This window comes from Liolophura sinensis, chromosome 6 (assembly GCF_032854445.1).
Source record: "Liolophura sinensis isolate JHLJ2023 chromosome 6, CUHK_Ljap_v2, whole genome shotgun sequence".
NCBI lineage: Eukaryota > Metazoa > Mollusca > Polyplacophora > Chitonida > Chitonidae > Liolophura > Liolophura sinensis.
The window spans coordinates 49,551,431-49,573,264 of NC_088300.1; the positions used below are offsets into that span (position 1 = coordinate 49,551,431).

At 39.8% G+C, this 21,834-nt stretch overlaps 1 protein-coding gene across 1 annotated transcript; it reads left to right on the plus strand.

The window, feature by feature from the left end:
* Positions 1-12,720: 12,720 nt before the first annotated feature.
* LOC135467285 (neuropeptide F receptor-like) lies at positions 12,721-14,145 on the plus strand. The gene is made up of 2 exons (XM_064745052.1): positions 12,721-12,838; positions 12,971-14,145. Exon 2 carries the CDS (start codon positions 12,988-12,990, stop codon positions 14,143-14,145), a length of 1,158 nt encoding a protein of 385 aa, XP_064601122.1. The 5' UTR covers positions 12,721-12,838; positions 12,971-12,987.
* Positions 14,146-21,834: the final 7,689 nt, after the last annotated feature.

Sequence of the window (21,834 nt, forward strand, 5' to 3'; positions counted from 1 at the left end):
AGACAAAGGCTTATATTCATATACTAAACATATTTTGGCACAAACTTTCAAAGTTGCAGAGATGGACCTGGTGTAGATGTTCACTTAATCATTCCTAAATTCTCAAAGTTTTTAAGGTGTATGTGAGGTACATCATTAGTTTTTCTTTAACCGTCGAAGTTTCTGATGTGCACCTGAGATGTATCTTCTTAGTGTGGATTTTTTTTCGAAGTTGCTGTGTCCAAAGTTGTTCAAAGTTCACGAGGCATAAGGCTGAGGTGTACTTGAGGTGCAGTGAACATCAGATAATATAGATGAGGTGAATACCTCATCTATACCCCACATCAGGTTGTACATAAGGCATATTTCTCATATACACCTCGTCTATGCCTCTCACTGAGGTGTACACCCCATGTCTTGTAAAGGGACATTGCAGAATAGGCACACGTTCCACGCAATTTAGCGACTTCGGTCATAACCGGTGCTAGCACTGTTCTCTTGAAATTATGGCTGGAATACTGACTGGCATATCCAGGAGCTGATACTTCACCACAATCTCGCATGAATCAGGTTGCAATTGTTGAACTCGTCTTGGTATATTCTCTGTGCCACGTGGAAGGCTAAGCTCTATGGCGAGGTACCTATGAATGGCCTCATGACAACATGGTAACTTGCATCATAACTTACTGTTTTGGAATGTTGTCTAGCGCTTGTTTGTCAAACAAACTGGACAAATAGGAAAATGTTAAAGAAAGAATGGAAACGTTTGTCAGAGCATGTCTGGTGTCTTCGTCATGATACTTTAGAGTCGGCAGCACTTTGGCAGCATGGACTCACCATGCCACAAGAAAACACAATATGACAGAAAAATTGTCAAGTACAACGTTAAACCCAAGCATACAAATATACACAACATTTCACACTAAGAACCACAACGTCTCAACAGGGTGGTTCTGAAAAAGCTCTCTCTGCCGCACAATACAAAAGTTTTTCGTCTTACTTGGTACATATTAAAATGTTAAACAAAATTACCGTACCCTTATGGCACAATTTCATTAAAGAGATGATGATAGAACTTGATTTTCTTTGGAGAGGACACAGTGCTTTTGAGGTTACAAGAATAGAAAAGCTTACTGCCTTCAAGTTGCAAGCTCAATTCTAATGGCGTATAGGAAGCAAGCTGCGAAATGATGAGCTAGTATTATAATGTATTAAGAAGCCATGGCTGTGATAATGGCACCAAAGTGGCGTTATGAATGTCACAATCATTCATTCTTTCATTCACTAAGAATCTTTTGTGTGATCCCTTTTGTATGTAGCATGATGGTTTCGTGATGACATGGTTTCAAACACCATTGGCATATATGCTTTCCATTGATTAGATGAGCAGTGGAAAAGTCAATCCAAAACGTCTCAGCTGCACGGCGCAGGATGGCAAATTACCTTGATTATTTGATGTGAGTGGCATGAAAACATGGAAAAACAAGCCCACGTATACCAGAAATCTGGTGGCCTACGCTGGGATACGGTACAACATTCCGAAATTAAGCCATCGATTTTCACTTGACAGCAGTGGTCCTTATATTTGTTTCTTTATACAGATGGTGAAGGTCATCATCAGGAAATGTCTATTGTTACAACTGCACTCTGGCATCAGCAAATCAATATATCAATATGAGAACCTACCAGGACTTTTTTCATCCTCGTTAACGATGTGAAATGTACACAAGGTATTTTCAGCTTGAATGCCATTAGGTTTATGACACGACTAATGTTGTTCGTTGGTGACTTCGGACATATCGATATCGAGCCCGAGCATATAGGTCCTGCATTGTAAGGAACTTTCATAATATTGATATTACCGTCCAGGACGGGTAGTAATAACATCTTTTCGTGATTCTCTGTTTTCCTCCCGAGAGTCACGACACAAGATTCAGTCTATTTACTTGTCACATTTTGCTACATAGAATCTTCTTTAGGAGATATAATACAGAATACATGTTTGGCGTCCTCATCATGGCAAGGGAAGCATCATACGATCTCTTCACCTTCCGGGTAGTAATAAAAGAGACGGCCATCATTTTAATAACTTGATCTAGAAGATTGTATGGCTTTCCCTTGAAAATGCTGCTGACACAGAATTTAAGACCTGTAATAAGAGAATAACCGATATTCTGTAATTTCTAAGGAATTAACTGTGACAAGATAACATTGACCAGTTGTGTAAGTGGGGCGATTCACTGACTGAAGTATAATTATGACGATTTTAGCACAGTAAATCATACATTTCAGGAGATATATATCCAAAAGAAAGAGATGAAGGAAAAAGAAATTAATTCCAGTATAATAATTTTAACCCTATTAAGTTTCATTGTCTTCCTGAATGCTGCATGGCTCTTAGCCGTGTCATTTTCACATACGTGTGTGTCACAAACTCTCAGATTGAACGGATAGAAAGTGTATGATTCCAGTAAGAAAATACGGCACTTGTAAGAACTGACTCGTTGTTAAGGCTTTATTTAGAAGGAATTTCTTTCAGACGTAAGTATTTTTGGTAGATATTAAGTTAGTCGGCATCCATTATATAACGCAACCAGAAACTAACCAAGTGCCGAAGATCTAAAGAGTAGTAGATGATATGACAGAATGAATAAGTGAATGATTTTGGCTGTACATGTCATTGGTGATATTTATGCCATATCGATCAAATATCTTGTTAACACCGGTTCTGTTCAAATGTCTTGACGGAATCTGCCGTACACTAATGGTCTATTGTTGGATATTTATACACAGAGTGCGACATTTTCTGGCGAGTCTGTCAATTCGGGGATACAATGACTACATGTCGCCAGGATATGTCCAACATTTCTCAACGCTGTTACACTTAACACATTCTAAAGGGATAATCGGTGATAAAGTGACTTGGCTTCAAGGTGTTTAATTGCTACTGCACATATTTGTGTGTTTTGTCCCCTTCTGTACATTAGTACAGAAATATGAAAATACAATTAGTATGGTGTACAAAGAAACTGGTCTAATGATGTTGAATACGAAAATCACTTTATTTAGGTCGAATATGGTTGACTGTATGAAGGATGTGAAAATGTCTCAGTTCTTTTACACTGTATTACAACAGCTCTGTTAATGAGTGTAGTGTTCATTCTGGGCTCATGAGGCTGAATTATTATTTCTACAGATTATGCCATCTGGTTGTGAGGTCTTGATGCCGTGCGAGGTTGATATCTTAATGTGTACAAGTTATGGGGTGAGGGGTCATGAGACTTTGAAGGATTATTTCTGCTGGTTATGCCATCTAAATGTGAGATCTTATAACCTTGATCAGACTTGGAATCATTATTTCTGCTCGTGAAATCATGGGTGTGAGGTCTTTAAGCCGTGCGAGATTGATGTCTTACTTTGCACAGGTTATGAGGTGAGGTTCACGAATGAATATTTCTGCAGATCATAAAGCCATGCGAGGCTGCTGTAACTATGTGTGTGCGATATGAGGCATTGAGGCGCCTCTCTTTGTAATGGGTTTTGAAACTGATGAGAAGATATTACTTTGTGATCTAAAATGGGGTCCGTGGGTCATCTTGATCAGGTTTTCCTGAACCTTCCGGTGCAAATAGAGTGTTACTGTAATATTTGAACAACAAATGAAGATATTCGAACACCTCTGCACAGAAACCCTGTCACGTTCCATGGAGACCACTGACCTTCCACCAGTATGGGATGGAAGTCTACTCTGAGGAGGACGCCAGCAAAGCGCAGGGTGCATTCATCGTGTTGAGTACGTCTGGTTGGATATATGTACAGCTGCAATCAAATCATTATGAGATACATATTCTGATTAACGGTAACTTATAAATTGGCATGGTACACGGTTCGGATGATCATTTAATTTATCCAGCAGGAACTTTCCTTGCATCTTTCCCTCATCAGTGAAAACTGTTGACTTTATTACTTTATATGCTTTCTTAGTTTATTGGTGGTATGTGTTGAACGTTGTTGTGAACATCTGATTGTTGACCCGGACGGTCCAATGCCAATTAGGCTGACGGCTGGTAGATTCTAGCCTCAAAGGCCAAGGGGAACCCATAGTCGACTTTAATCGCTAGCGATGATCCTCCAGTTAAATGTATCTGGTATACACAGCATAAAATAATAGCCTTGCTTGAAACTGGCACTCCTCTCAGAGATTCCGTTGAATAACAGGGTGTTACCTGTAATTAACTGTGGCTTGTACCGGGTGTTAAGGTCACGTATACTAAGTTAGCAGATTCTGTTTAAAAACTGGCTGCTTCATTCACCAAAATTTGAAATCAGATATTTTGTCCGAAGTCCAGCTCACTACTTGAGCTATCGGGAAGTTCTCTCTAGTAATCGTTAGGATGAGGACTAGAGGGTTGCTCCAGTTACACCTCTGCCCTCTCCAAGACACTGTCACGTTTACAGTCTCAGCCCCACGCTCCATTCTTGGAACCTGTTCTGTTACGGCACCAGTGTAATGGATAACATATTAAGAGCTTCATATAAAACCATATCAATATTGCAAATGGACATTGTTCATTTCGACAGCTCCAACTCAAAACACACAATAATTAATGGCATTCTTTCCTAGAACTTCTTAGCTTTATTAAAGGTGGAGAAATATATAGTTTTACAAGGCTATACGCGTGAACTTTTATATATGTATTATTTAAGGTATATTTTAATATTCAGAAAACGCCTTCCAACTTCAAACGATAAAGCGATGGTTCCAATCAACAAATGATTCTTGCGAAGAATGAAACGTTTCTTTATGTCCATACTATCGCCTTCGTTTTCCGTGTCAAAACTGGCGACGTCTGTGACAAAACACGCCCTCTACCGGGTGATCATCTAGCTTGAATACCGAAACCGGTAATTTACATGACTTGGATTTGGAATCTAAATGATCGGGGGTAATGAATAAGTCATAATCATTCGACCTCATGAGAAAGTTTTATCATGGTGTGTTTAGCCTTTTAATATACCTTATATGAGTTATGGAATCTATGCAGTTTGTGCATCGTTCCAAATAGGCTTTCATCAAACTTTTCACATGCTATATGTGTCCATGGATACAACAGGATCGTTTAGAATTATAGCCTACCCAAATCGGTTCTAAACAACACGTTACCATTTGCCTTAGGATAAGCCTAAGTTGACATTCTCGTCGTCAGCAAAACATTATAAACTATTAGCGACCGCTGTCAGTGAACGCTACAGGTGGGTTGGAATGCACTAAGGGTTACTGACTGTCAGTGTCAGTTTAAGTGACTTGAACAGAGCTATACAGCAAGAATAGACGGACAGTAATAGGCACTGTCGAGCATCTTTCATGGAAAGCTTCCCTTTACTGTCACCCCGCCTGTATGAACCCAGGTATGGTGAAATACAAGTTTGAATGAAGCAATTCAGACAGAGCCCACACTGAACCGTCTGTTTGCAGAGCTATTACCTATCCAATGATTCCGTTTTCGTCCATGACAGGCGTGAATTCTAACCATTTATTTCGACGAGATATAAACCCACGATGCCGTCGGATACATTGAGTGAAAACGAGTCACATCCGTGAACTTGATATGTCTCTTGTGCGGAAATGCTTTAATGCAATATTATAGCCAGCAGGGACACATATCGGTAGACACTGGACTGATGATAGCTTTGTGGAATCTTAGAGCCTAGTAAGTCATTGTACTAAATGTTAGATCTAGTTTAGATACTATAATTATTCAGTTCTGAATTACCTATACGCTGCTTGTTGATTTATATCCACAATTCTCTTTTTCATCACTGAACAATTGACAACCACATTTTCTACTATATAATATAGAAAATAAGTCCGTACCCGAAAGCTTTTTGTTTCTATATTTATCATACCAAAGTATTTTTTATATATCACGTAGCTTTTACATATCATGTGTATAAATATATCTGGCATATGTTCTTTCATACTCCCATACAGCGTATGTGCCGCTCTCTAAGACTCGCTTCACTGCCACATTGTTTTTTGTACAGAAATCTTGAACAACGCCAAGGTCACTGGAGGCAAACAGTTATGTCAGAAAAAACAAGATGCTTCCTAACTCTGTCTCAACTTTTGTTTCCATTAATTATTGTAGGCATGCGTTCCAACATAATTCCAACGTACACCTGAAACAAATTTATTGCTGAATGTTTGTTGCTAAATGTTTGTTTTATGTAGCGGAATGATTCTAAGGGGGTACACTTAGCACGGTATAGTTACTACATGTCTTCCTCACACTGGCGCTCATTGTCCAAAGCCACAGTTAATTACCTCATTAGATTTTGTACTTGCAAAAGATGGTAAATAATTACCGTGCATACCGTTGTTTTTCTAGAAGACGTTCTTTAATACTGAGTTATATGTGATATGAAGCTTTTTGAAGACAGGTCATGATCCCTTTGTATTTTTTTAATGCGATTGTGTGTTAAAAGATGATGGCAACACCGCAAGTTGAGTAATTCTAGGCCAGCGACGTCTAATAAATTTCACTGCATTTTTTTTACCTTATTCTGCTATAGCACTATGGCTTAACAGAATTAGAGAGCGTGTAAATTGCTACTATTTGAGGATTAACATGAACAGTTAGAATAACCATAGCTGAGGTAAACTGACAAGAGGCCGTATTTCACCGGTTACGTGTGATCATTAGCCAGCAATCACACTCGTCGCTGCTCTGGTTTTACCCTCTATGCTGTAGGTCTTTACTTGTATGCAAAGTCGTACAGCATCAACATATGAAAAGGTGGCATTGAACTCTTAATGCAGTATTTAATCCACTCGCACTGTTTCTGTTTGTTTTCGGAATTAGGCTTGTAGATTGCATAACCAATTGTACTAATTTCCCAGGTAGGTATTAGGTTTGATTGCTTTATTTTATGATTCTTCATTTTCGCTGGTTCTTAAGTTTGTTAAGTATGAAAAAGTCGGTTATTAGTGATATGTACACTGCTGTTTCTGTTTTTTTCCCTAATCACGGTACAAGGGCAGTCCTGTCAGATACGTGTGCCCCAGTAATACCTTAATCACACAGCAAGCTGCTGGAGTAATGCTGTCAAAGCAATGCCTTAATCACTGGGGGAGCTGTTGGATCAATCCTGTCAAGATACGTGTACTCAAGCAATGTATTAATCACGGGAAAAGCTGCTGGAGCAATTTTGCCAGTTACGTGTACCCAAGCTGTGCCTTAATAATGGAGAAAGCTGCTCAAGCAATCCTCTCAGATACGTGCACTTAAGCAATGCCTTAATCACGTCGAAGCTGCTGGAGCGATGCTGTCAGATACGTGTCCAAAAGCAATGCCTTAATCACGGGGGAAGCTGCTCAGGCAATCCTGTCATGCACGTGGGAAACTGGCGGTGAAACCCTATCAGATACGGTTGTTCTAGCAGTGCCCATAACCCGCCAACTCTGACGACAATCCCTCAGGCAATATATTTGGTCCACATTAATCTAATTTGCCATACGGTAGTCGGACGCCATTGCAGACACCGCTTCAATATTAAACATCGTATTTGATTGGACACCGCAGAGAAGTAGAAGTAGATGCCTTTGGAAAAGAGACTCTTGGCTTGGATACAACCAGGGTTATTGAAAGGCGAACCCTTTTTTGGACTTTCCAAGACGTCAGCATCACACCGGGCTATAGACCTACAGGGTGGTTACATGTATGTGTTTTTTTTTTTCTAGGTACATCGATGGCTGATGATGACAAACACCTATGTGGACTTCAACTGTACATCTATAGCTAATGCTTGGGCAACCAATCCAGATAGCCCACTCGAGCCGTTGACAGATGGAGCCGCTTTAAACTGCTCCCGGAAGTGCTGATACCAGAAGTGATAACGAGCCGTGTTACCTGCTTCCAGCACTTTTGTTGTTTAGCTTCAGCCAGGCTTTGGGTATTTAGGCAGGCTTGTCGAGCTAGAAAGAGAGAGTGACAGGATAAAGTTACTCGGTATTGTCTGGCATCAGTTTGGCGCTGCCACACAGCCAGCTGTTGCTCACCACAAGACCATGTTCCACACAGAGCGAAGAAATCTTTCCAGTGAAGGTAAGTTAAATCGATGTACATTGACTTCATTGACATAGAACATTGGGCGTTAACAAAACCGATATTATAATTAGAGCTAACTGCATGCAGTGGAGTATCAGATAAGCATTCTACAAAGAATGCTCTTTGGTTGTTTTTTTTTTTCATATTTGCTTGAAGATATTTTGGCACATCTAAGGTAGAGCAATATGTACGACTTATTGAACAGCGTATTACAGAGCGATCTTTGGTAAATGTACACATATTTTTTTTAGAATGTTGGTGATATATTGATCAGGATCACTGGGATAGGCTGGAGTGTCTTTAATCTGAGATCCTTTTATGAAAGGCACACCCTTATATTGACATTTTTCTCACTTCCAGAGTTGTAACTTGAAGCCAAATGAACGTTGTAAACATATCAAAGTGCCAATCCTGCATGTTGATTTCGTCTCATTTTCATATGGATCTCAGGTGTTTGTATCCAGGAGATCGTGGCGGTATTATTAACTCAGTGAGAGCCTTGGCTGGCTCGTAGAGTTAAATCGATCGCTGGCTGCGATTATAAATCCCTTGACTAGTGAGGTCGCGTGTTCGAATCCTGCTTCACCTGACTGTGTTTTTACATCAAGATGTTTAACGTTTAACTGTGCGAGGTCAGAGGTTTAATGTGGGTATTCCACTTCCCCCACTGATAAACTTGGCCTGGCAGTTTTACATGATGGGGGAAAAACGTGAGGACGGCGTTGCATTTTTGTCTGTACATGTTACAATATATCTGATCGCCATGCCATATCCGAAATTTTGATGACAACATTTTGATTTATAACGGCTGGAATTCTTCAATTGTTTGCCTCAGCAAGCCTCAACAAGCTTATACGTAATTAATTATATAGGTTATTGATCAATCGGTTCGCCTGGGCTCTTTTTATATTCGCTGTAAATCATATATAACTGTGATATTTGTTTCACTTAGTCAGCAATCAGCTCAATAATTTGTTGCCAGTATCATCCTTTTTTCACTTGAGTTGTTGTCTAGATAAGACCCCTTGACATTTAAAATGATTTAAATTGTTGCACATCATGATTCTCATCAGTTGTAAGTGGTTATTGGAGTCGATTTATTTTGTAACAGTCAATATGACAGAGAGACGTAATTTTCAGTTATTAACGGTCAATTTAATCTAACTGGCATTTTATTTATTCATTTTCACATTGGATTTTAGTCGTGTGAAATATGACTCACTGACGTACATTTCAAGAGGTGGAAAAAAAAGCCAACAGTCTTATTTTTAACGACAATTCTTGAATTTATTCTGTTGATAAGCATACATTCTTTGTCTCATCATCATCTAAGTTTAGTCTTACACATGTATATAGACATCAGAACAAATATTCGTATAACAACCGTCAGTCAAAACGGACGTCCCAGGTCAATAATCGCAATTCCGAAAACAAAAAGCAGGGCTATCAAGGTAAACTGCAAATGTTTTTGATTTCCAACTTAAAGTTACCAGGGTAAATATGTGGGACTATGTATATATCTATGCTTGGCTTGGGGTTTAACGTAGTACTTAACAACATTTCAGTCGTCTGACGACGAGGAGTAATTAAATTTGTGTACATATACTGGGTCTTCTTGTGGCAGGGCGAGTCCATGGCGCCAAAGTGATGCCGCCACCGAAGTATCGTGGCGAAGTCAACAGATAGGACACCCCACCCAGTCACATTATACTGGCACAAGGCCAATCACTTTTGCTGTAACTCGTCAATGCTGAGCGCCAAGACAGGCAGCAGCATATACCATTTTTTAAGCCTTTAGTCTGACCCGACCCGGGTTGATCCCGGTGTCTCCCGACATCGTATATACATGGGAATAATTGTTTCTGTTATTTTATATGCCTGTACGGAATGTGTAGCTTGCCATGTGAACCGCATATTCATCTGGAATTCTACAATTTTGTCATAACGCCATTTTGCAGACGAGCATCGCCATTGTCGTCACAACAAAGAAATAAAACAATGTAATTTTCCCTACAACAATACATAGGCCAAGTATGAAAAAGAAATACATGTGTATTAAAAATTGAGTTAGCGGAACAAATACGACATGACGTATTTTCAAAAAGAAAACTTTCGCAACCTTACACATTAACAGGAGAAGATTGTTGACACGAATTCTTGCGAAATTTAATAGCCTTGCAGCCTTACGCTTTCAATAAGTGAACAGTGATGTAATTTATAAATTTACATTTTTCAGTCATGCCAAGTTCGCCTCCAATCTGTTGATCACAGTTTAATTTCTTCACGGTGGACAAGCGTTCCTCTCCAGTCTGCTAATCACAGTTTAATATCTTCATGATAGACAAGCATTCCCCTCCAATCTGCTAATCACAGTTTAATTTCTTCACGGTGGACAAGCGTTCCTCTCCCGTCTGCTAATCACAGTTTAATATCTTCATGATAGACAAGCATTCCCCTCCAATCTGTTGATCACAGTTTAATTTCTTCACGGTGGACAAGCGTTCCCCTCCAGTCTGCTAATCACAGTTTAATATCTTCATGATAGACAAGCATTCCCCTCCAATCTGTTGATCACAGTTTAATTTCTTCACGGTGGACAAGCGTTCCCCTCCAGTCTGCTAATCACAGTTTAATATCTTCATGATAGACAAGCATTCCCCTTCAATCTGCTAATCACAGTTTAATTTCTTCACGGTGGACAAGCGTTCCTCTCCCGTCTGCTAATCACAGTTTAATACATTCATGATAGACAAGCATTCCCCTTCAATCTGCTTATCACAGTTCAAATTCTTCACGCTGGACAAGCAATCCCTTCTATATACGTACAGCATATACGTATAGCAATATACGTGCGAAATACAGTTGGCGGGAATAAAGGTCATAAGAGCTTGATCTATCCCAAGGAAAGTAGAATAACAGAGTATAAGGGAATAATTGCAAGCGGTGATAATATTACACTGTTATTAAAACATACATGGTAACAAAATAAATTAACACAAACAGGAATTATAAAAGATGTAAGAGATTTTATGGACATTTATGTGTGAATTTTATTTTACTTCTTTTTTTATATTTATATTTGATCATCCAGAATTACCAGATCAAATCCCGGGACGGGATTGAACCCGTATTTCGCGGCTACAAGGCGGAAGCTCTAAGGCCGGTATCGACCAGTAATTTTACTATTCTGTCAGATTTTGTCTGTGTAGGCGCACTTACTGGTGCATTGCCGCCGTGCTGAAGCTTCCAGTGTAACGTTTTAACGTGGTTGTTTACGATTGCATCTGTCTATTATACTCTTGATTAATGGCTAGGATTAAACATGTTATTGCCATAACAGGAAGTTACAGCAAACATTTGATGCCAGACGGAGATAGCTTGCATGAACCCGTAACACAGTGATTATGAAGTACATGTAGCTTCCCTCTAACGTCACTCGCACCGGATATGACTGTCACGAGTATACCACATTTCACCGACCTTCACGGAATTTTCCCAAACAACAACAATAAGTTAGTATGGGACTTACCAAAGTGTTTTCTATACATTTTCATATCCAACGTTAAATCAACCATTGCAAATTCTAAAGCTTTCCTTCTTCAATTACAGTGACCTACGACCGTTTAAACATCGCGCATCATTGTGGATCAGAGGGGAAAGAGAAAAGTAAAGCAGTCCTAAGAATGTTGGAATTGGTGTAAGAGAATAGGAATGATCCAAATATGGTGATAAATGTGTTGTACCTCAATATCTCATAGACCGTATTGGATTGTCCAGAAATAGAAATATAGGAACATATTATTAGTTTAGGCTGAAAAGTTCCTGATCTCCGCTTGACATACACTGTTACATAATTTTATTTATTAATAATTATATTTTTTATTTTTATTGTTGGTGTTAAATAATCTCTTTATATCATACTGTATAAGTTTGTATACAAGCTTAGGTGTGCTATTTTCTAGGTGATCAAAACTACCAGTTTCATGACGGAACGCAAAGTCGAGAACTGGAGATTAGTCAAATTGCACGATTTGTTTAGTTATTCTAGCGCGATTTTTGATAAACTGCGTGAGGTTATCAAAATTGTGGTGCGGTTTCACTAATCTGGCATTCTCAAGTTCTCGTATCACGCATCCTGTCATAAATCCCGCTTGTCGAGATTAGCAAAACGGAAACATCGCTCAGTTTTATTTTATTAATCTCGACATTCGTGTTTTTGGCGCGTGGGTATTGAAAGAGACAGCTCGAGAATTCCAGTGGCAGCGTGCGTCTTTTATAAGTATTTGAGCTTAAGGCGTCAAGTCGTTTTGCTATTTGTTGCCATCCTCTCAGATTCCTAAAAAACCAATGTCACATCATGGCGATCAACTTCTTGTCGGTATTCTTAGTATGTTCGGAGACGAACGTGCCAATGGTATGTATGGACCATCCCTGAATGCAAGACCACGTCAGGCCGGAGGTCGAAACTACGATTATACCAACTATAATGACGGCGATTATACCAACTGACTACACGCTGATTAGAATGACTGAGTTATCAGATTCCGGCTTTACTTCTAGTAAATATTATTCACTCTTAGCTGTTACTGTTATCTCAACAGCGTCGCTGTTTCACTGGGTTAGATCTCATCGTTTGAAATTGTACAACTATTCCTGTAAATACTTTTAGCGAATTTCCCAAACTGCCATCCGTGTTTTCATTGGTCTGTCTTGCTGCATCGGTAGCGGCTTTAAGTCAGGATGTTTATCGGGTAATAAGGCCTAGGGCCGTTATTTACTCTAGGAGTTCCAGCTATCTCCACTCATAAATCTAGCCACCGTCGTCTCAGTGGAAAATTTTTCAGCACTCCTTTAAACGACAATCAAATTTATTATCTTTCCAGGGGAAGTTCATCTGACAATGGATTCCGACCAGAACCTGACACTATCGTTCATGAAGACACCAAACAACTACTCAGCCCACGACTATATGCCGATTCTACAGGAATACAAGCATCAAGATCGTTGGTTCGATAAGCCGACGGAAGTGACCATCACGATAGCCTATTGCACTATTATTCTTCTTGGTCTTCTGGGAAATGGAATCGTCTGTGTCATTGTTAGCCGGAAGGAAAATCTTCGGTCGGCAAAAAATCTCTTTATTATGAATTTGTCGATATCCGACATCATGATGTGCGTTATAAGTATGCCGTTCACTTTGTTGAAGCTCACCATGAAAAACTGGCCGCTAGGTAAAATCATGTGTAAGATCGTGCCTTTTGTTCATATGACGGACGTTTTTGTCTCCACGGCTACCATTGTAGCCATTGCGGTTTATCGACATCGCTGCATCGTGTACGCCAAGAAAAAGTCCTCGTCCAAACGGACGATCGTATACACGTTAGTGATGTTGTGGGCCATCTCTCTGGCTCTCTCTCTCCCAGTGTTCATCTTCTCAGAGGTTAGACCCATACAGATGATGCACACCTTGGTCCGCTATGATATATGCATGGAAGTCTGGCCCTCCGGTAAGATTCGAGGTCTTTACACCATTTTGCTGGTTGTAGTTCAGTATCTTCTGCCGCTTGTAGTCATCAGCATTTTGCATAGCAGAATTTGCCACTTCCTGCGTCTGCGAATCACGGAAAATCCCATCACACGGCGAAATTTCGAGAGGTCTTTGAGAGCCATCCATCGGCATCGGAAAAACATGACCATTCTCACGTCCATTGCGATGACCTTTGGGATCACGTGGTTGCCGTTAACCGTTCTGAACATTATGGCCGATTACGACTACCGTATTTTTCTAGAAAGCAACTTTAATCTGGCCTACGCTATCTGTCACCTGACCGCCATGTTGTCGGCCTCGCTGAACCCAATCATATATGGAGGACTTAATCCTAACTTCAGAGAGGAGTTTTTGTCGGTGCTTCTTTGTACGAGACTGCGTTCAAGGAAAGGCGAGGATTCAATCGACGAAGGTGTCTTTAATCTGCCTGTAATAGGAATGGATGGATCGACTCCATCCAAATCGTCCAGTGGCACGAACTACAGGAGTATTGTATTCAACAGCGGTTGAGAATCAGCTGGTCAATGTGAGGAAACCTCACAATTGTCATGCTTTGCATGATATTCAGGAAAGACGGCAGACAAGTCATCATCAGTCATCGATCGTGTTGATGTGGCTGGAAGTCAGGGTAACATAACTGTACTGCTGTCAGTGTGTTCTAAGCTGGGGCAGGTGTGGGGCAGGATATTTCTCATGTACACATCAAATACTCCATGTTATTCAGACACGGCTTTAAATTAACCAGCTGTGTACAACACGATACGTTCTCTCTGACCTTTCTCTGTCTACAAAAATAAATGGTTAAGTACGACGTTAAATCTCAAGCACTCACGCACTCACTCTACGAAAATATTTGTATCTTTCAGGGAGCGAGCTATGACCAAATGGTGAAAGGGATACAGAATGGACTGTTGTTAGAGATAAGGATGTCTAGGCTTTGCCTACCCTAAGCTGATTTTTAGGTATGGCAGATTTATTCAAGCGTGACTAAGATTTTATTTTTTGTATGGTTTTACCCAGGAAACCCTATCTCCAGCGTTAGCCAATTAGCGGCGATTCTGTATCCCTTTAAAGTGATAAACCTTTCAATCGCTAACACAAGAAGAGTATGTTCAAACGCATGTTTGGTCAGGAAAATCTATAAATCCTCGTTTGCACAGATCTTGGGGCCCAGGTGATAATAAACCATCGACGACGCTCGTGTGGTTATTTGTGCAGTCTATAACGTTCGTTGAAGAACACTCGTCTTCCACCAGTATAGTGTGCATATTTGTATATTCGCCAGTAACTTGTCAAAGGCCCATAGTTTACTCTGAGCACTCCAGTTTCCTCTTCCTATAAAATTGGCCCGTCATCGTGTATGTGAAAAATTCTAATGTTGCCTTAAGGCTGTAAACAACAATCAAGTAAATAACTTTCAATGCTGGAATTTTGACGGTAGTAAAATGATAGCTTTCAAAAATTAAATCCTGATATTGTACATATGCATAAATAATAAAAACGTGTGTTCTCAACACTGTAGCATTCTCACTAGTTACCTGAACACTGCCCTGATTGGCGTTTGAGGTTACCTCTGAATCCAGCCCCCACAGGGTCTGCGTTGGCTTTATGACATGGTCTGTTTGCTTAAAACCGCGACCTCCGCGGGAATCGCCGAGATCGTGGTCTAGATGGCCGGTATCAGTCACCATAGAGTAGAAAAAAATCTGATGAGCTGAACGTTTGTGAACTTAAGTTCCTGAAGATTTATGCCTCTGAAACACATTGAGACAGGTGATCGGTAATTTAATGTCAGCAAAGGTTGCCTACAACCTATGACATGTCTCATGATACAGCATGATTGTTTTACCTTTCGCGACAAAAGAGTACGAAACCCTATTGGCCTCTCACAGGAGTGATTAGCAGCTTGGACCTTAATAACACGGCTGAGAAAGTTTGTACGGCAATGGTGTAACCCAGTTGTAGTTATCTGCCCTGCTTTCCTGGTTATTTATCAGTGCTCTTGGCGGATTAAAATTTAAAAATTTGTATGGTACTGGACCTTAAGGACCTTATGCTACAAGAAAGTGTTTGACAATGTCGCCGGAAGCGTGACCATTCGTATTGAGAGAGGGGAGTTGAAACAAAACAAAGACAGCCGATCATCGGAGTCCTGTAACTTAACTTGGCGTAAATTTAAATTTCTAACTGGACTACTTTACTGCTGCTGATGAATCATGTGTTCACTGTTGTGATCCGAGCCATACACGTGCTGTATTTTGTGTTTGCTGTAAGTGTCATAATTTTTGTATGGGATAGCCTTAAGCTTATATAATATAAGTTTTCATTGCTAACCTTTTGTATGGGATAACCTCTCAAGTAAGATCCTCCATTTGTGATATACTGCATTCTTATGTTTGTCTTTGGCGAAATTACGGATGTATTACCATTTAGCCTAAATATAAGTTTTCAGTGCTCAAGCTTTTCGGAAAGGTACACGATGGTAAGGACGCCATTTTGTATAATATATCAATGTTACTATTTATCTTGTACTGAATATTCCTTATATCTGAGAAACAAAATGACAATTGTATAAATGGTTGAACTGTAAGGCTGGGTGAAACCCTGAGACAAAATCTGTGGAATGTGACAAAGTGAAATGGAAAAAGAGTGTACCGGGTATCAGTTTGTATATATAATGAAATTATATTTTGTCTTGATGATTTATTAAGAGATATTTATATTCATGCATTGTTTCTCATTGTTTTCAAAGATGTTGAACGTGTACATCTGTGTAAATATGCAACACTATATTTTATCTTCACGAAAAGGTAATTTTGCAGTAATTATGTTCCATCAAAGAAGACATTTATATGTCATTTAAAATCTCTTCCGTTCTAGTCATGGAGTGCCTCTTAATCAGAATAAACCATATTGTATAATGCTCACCCACCGACGAAACAGCTGTCGGTCGTTTAAATCCGTAAGCCCTGGACAACTGGAATTAAGTTACAGAGTTTTGTCAAGAGTTTTCCTCAGCTATAAGAATGTTTTAGATGCGTCGTACCACACTTACCAAATAAGTGAACGTCGTCACATTTAACAAATTGTAACATGAAAAAAGCCTCCAATAGCTTTGCGGAACCAGACATCAACTTAGCATCGCTTCGATCGCTTTGTGAAGTCACCTAAGGTTTTTGGTTTGTTATTTGAACTGTAAATGGTGCATGTTCATCTCTAAGAATAATGATCTAGAAGGCAGAACATAGCACAGCGGGAATTGTCCTTCGTTGCTGAAGAGTGCCGGTACATAATGAAATCCCCGGATGAAAATATCCCGGGATAAATATCACGCCTTATACAATCTTGTATTGATCCATCTGGTATACTCCCCAGCTTTTTCCACCGTTGGGCTGAGTGCATTGGAAATGTAGTGTATACAAGTAGATAAATAATGGTTATATACGGGCTATTTAGAAACTGGACAATGTGTGTGCAATCAGATGTAAGGTAAAACAAGCTATAACGTAAAACTGATGAATGCTGGAAGACTGTATCAGTCCAGAACTTATCCCGGAATTAGTACAACAACTCCCTGTTAGAATATACCTGAAAATATCATAATCGCTAATATCTAAGATGTAAGCATCTCACGTTAATCGAAACCGTGTTAAATTGGTAAGTGCCTTTTTAATGATTTAGCATCTAGAGCATGATCTCTGATTCTAATAAGTAGTTTGACACTTTGTAACTTTTCTCTGTAGGCTGTAGACTAAACCTTTTAATTTTTAGTCAGCGTGTCTTGTCACAGAATAGTGTAGAAAATGTAAGTATTTCTTACAAACTATTTTATGGCCCAGTCTTCAGCTGTCAGGACAGGAATCCATAGTTTCCTCTGTAAGCTATATTTTATACCTTTTACAGGAATAATATTATATGATGTTCAAAGTTTTTCGTGACCAGATGACAAAACCTTCCTTTGTCGAACGGTGCAGCCTTCATACTGCAATACGAAGTAAGATCACAAAATCTCAGTTAGTACTATTAACACTGACTGGACCGGTAATTGGCCCATGTCGTTATCTCGCAATATCTCCACTGCATCTTTGAGAAAGGGAGCCATTTAAGGTACATTTTTCATACAAAGATGTTACCACTGATTCCAGTGCTCATTGTTAACAACTACCATGCTGACATGGAAGATACAACTCCATACACGCACACATGAAGGAAAACTCGACTGCCACATATCAAAGATATTCTGGTCCCAAACTGCGGTTGACGGCTTTTTGCGAATAATGGGATTGGTACTTCACTATGTCAAATTTTATGATGGATTGTTGTCAAAGACAGGTTCGATTTTTTCAGTAGAGGAAAGAATATAGCAACTGTTTTGAGCCATTGGTTTGGGTGGCGCTAGTATTGATGACAATATTTGTCAGTTATAAGGATACATGATTTTCGAACAGTTATCGTATATATACAGTCATTGTTTGGATAAAGGGTGTCTTGGAATTAGCTTGTGTGATCAGTTGAGTTGTGTTCATGGCTTTGCTACGTGAATGCAAACACGATTTGATTCCTTTTTTGTACCAACAGTGATTGGAAATGGATTTTCACAGTTAACAGTTGGTTAACATCGTTGTCAGAGAGACTGTCAGACTGTGTACATGGTGGCTGCATGATGGGAGTTCGTGTAATATCTTGTTGATGGCAAATGTTCATTGACAGCGCATGTAGATACCGTTTTTGTACGTGAAACCTGCATTTTCCCGATTTGCATATACTTATTGTGACAATTTTTATGTGCTCATTTTATGTCATTATTGCCATGAAAGAAAATAGAATCCCTTGTAAACAGAACGAAAAAATGTACTGAATAATTTATTAATAACCCAGGCAAATTCCATGTTTGCTATCATGATGCAATGAGTGCTGTTTGCCGACTATCTTCCTCAAACAAACCGCCCACACTCGCCATCAGTCTCTCCTGCCAGAAATGTAGGTTTGTCCATAACACTCTGAACTGATAAAGCTTTGGGGGAGCGGCTTCGATGTAGTATCGACGAGAGTTTTCATGGCAAGCAGAAGATCAACAGCTTAACGAGGAGAATCACCTGGTTACACATTTACCGAGGATCATTTATCACCATTTTTGTGGCTGAGTATGTCATGTGTTACAAGCTCTACTACAACAGCCTATCGCCATGCGAGGCACTTAGGGTACCTACCTTTGTGCGCTTTGGGTGAAGTGTTTATTTCAACTATAACAAACCAGGTCACAGAATGAAGGTCGGTGAATGGCTGCTAGTATTTAACGACGAAGACATCACCGTGGCATATTAAGGATCATTTTAACACACATGCGGAAAAATGCTTCATGGTTTGCTCCAACAAATGGATAACCATTAAAGCCTTTCCAGTGATAAAAACCACAAAAATTCACATTAGGGAAATTATTTCTTTCTCAGGACTAATATTTTCTCCCACGCCTTCAATCACGTGACAATAGGCCCATGGACATGGTTACATATAATAGTCACGTAACCCGCTCTTTGCTGACAAGAAATTGAGCGTCACATTTAAGGTAACCGGACATTTTTTAAATATTCGTTGATAACAAAACATGTGAGATAAAGGCCATTACCTAACTCTTCATCGGTAACAAACAGGACAGATATAGGCCATTTTCTTTATCTTCATCGGTAACAAATATGCCCGACACTGACCATTACCTAGACCTTGATTGGTGACAACCATGCCAGATACCGGTCATTACTTAGATCTACGCTGATAAGAAATTAAACGTGACATTTGAGGGAACCATTCATTATTAATATATTTGTTGATAATAAATTAAACAGTCCGGTTATCGGCGATTATCGGATAAATGAGTGAGTGGGTGCGTGCTTGGGGTTAAACGTCGTACTTATTTCAGTCATATGACGATGAAGGAGTCCTTAGAGAGCATGTAATGTACCTCCTTGTTGCAGGACGGATTTCCGCGGCTCTTTCATCTAGTGCTGCTTCACTGATACGACGTAGGTGAGTAAGCTGACCCGTCCGAGCCATTATACGGATACGGGTCAACCAGTGTTGCACTATCTCCATTATGCTGAACACCAAACGAGGAAGTCACAACTTCCTCTTTTAAGGTTGCCCCTGGATCTACCACATCCCGAAGCGGACGCTTTACCAACTGTGTTTTTGGGACAGGCATATCCGTAAAGAAGGACTGCTATTTAGAAGCACCAAGCCTTTTATAAAGATAGCAAGGCTTTTAAAACAACTCTGTAAGACATAGCAGTATGGTGCCCAGGACTGACCATCAGCACATAAATAACCAACAACCACCTGAGAACCAAGCTCCCACTTGCCTGACTGCCACTTTACACCCAGATGTTCATCAAGTGCACAATTATTTGCACACCTCATAACCACATTGTCTTCAAACAAGGGTGAAACATACGTAAGTCGTGGGTAGGGTGTGAAGCACCGACCAAATGAATGTAGAGAATAAAACTCTTGTATATTTTCAATTTCAAATAGTATTTTACCAATTTATTGCAGAAAGATTGTTTTCAAAAAAACACATCTTATTTTTCCCTTTACTGGGCTAAGGTTGCATTGTATTTCAACAAAAAAGATGATTGTTTATTGCAAAATGAAAACTGTCAATTTATTTTCCTTAGCTTGCTCTGGACACCATATAGGTGAAAAAAAGTTTTAGCACGTAGTTAAACGCAAATCAAATAAATGAAATTCTGAAAAATATGTTTTAGCACACTAGGTGTCAAATATTAGGTCACTGGTAACTTACATATTCAAAATGAGCTCTACGATAAAACTTTTTGCGCCTTCAGTTACTTCATAAAAAGAAAAGAAACGCAGTATGCTTATTTACTGCTAAATTACTTCCTTTCGTAAATGAGGCCAAGATTTAGTGTTAGGATGGGGAGACTACTTTTTGTGTCGTATTACCTTCATGGTGTCCATTTCGAGACTCAAGGCCTCCGTTGTCGAATGGTTAGCGTGCTAGGGTAGCACAATGTCTGGGGCGCCGCTCACCAAAGCGGTCGTTGTGAGTGCAAGTCGAACCCCTGCTGGTTTCCTTCCCGGCCCTTCCCCGTGAACTCCCCTGTGGTTTCCCCCGATCATAATGCCCATCACCGTCATGTACAGCGTAAAACACCCATCAAACAAATAAATTCCAAGTCCAGAGGAGATTCCTTGAGCTCTATTAACATCTCGGAGCTCAACATTGAACTTGCCATCCATGACTTCTTCACAATGAATAATACATTTAATACATCAAGTAATTTTCCTCTTTCTGAGATCTTTCGAATCAATTTCCATCAAGTTAGGATGAATTCATGAAAACAAGACGGAAGAATGCTTGCCAGGTCTCGCCTTAATTCAAAAGAAACTACAGAATAAATGAACACAGGGACACAAAAATTAAGCGCTTCCTATGTTCGTCTTATTCAACGAATTGTTCTTGATAATCGGCCTGTTGATTATGGTGGGCGTGCATTTGTAGAATGAATAGATACATCCTAAGTGCTCACGTAGAAAGATCAAGTACAACAGATGTGCTGGAGTAGCACAGCAGATGTGCTTGAGTAGAATGAAGAGTTACAACTAGTGTGCTCGTGTTGAATAATTAGGTACAACTAGAGTGCTCGTGTTGAATGATTTGATACAACGAGAGTGTTCGTGTTGAATGATTAGGTACAACGAGAGTGCTCGTGCAGAATTAACGTGCGCAACTGTTATGCTCGTTTTAAATGAACAGGTACCACTAATCTGCTGGTGTAGAATGAACAGTTACTAGTGTGCTTGTGTAGATTGAACAGGTACAGCTAGTCTGCTGGTGTAGAATGAACAGGTACAACTAGTCTGCTGGTGTAGAATGGACAGGTACAGCTAGTCTGCTGGTGTAGAATGGACAGGTACAACTACTTTGCTGGGGTAGAATGAACAGTTACAACTAGTCTGCTGGTGTAGAATGAACAGGTACAACTAGTCTGCTGGTGTAGAATGAACAGTTACAACTAGTCTGCTGGTGTAGGATGAACAGGTACAACTAGTGTGCTGGTGTAGAATGAACAGTTACAACTAGTCTGCTGGTGTAGAATGGACAGGTACAACTAGTGTGCTGGTGTAGAATGGACAGGTACAACTAGTCTGCTGGTGTAGATTGAACAGGTACAACTGGTC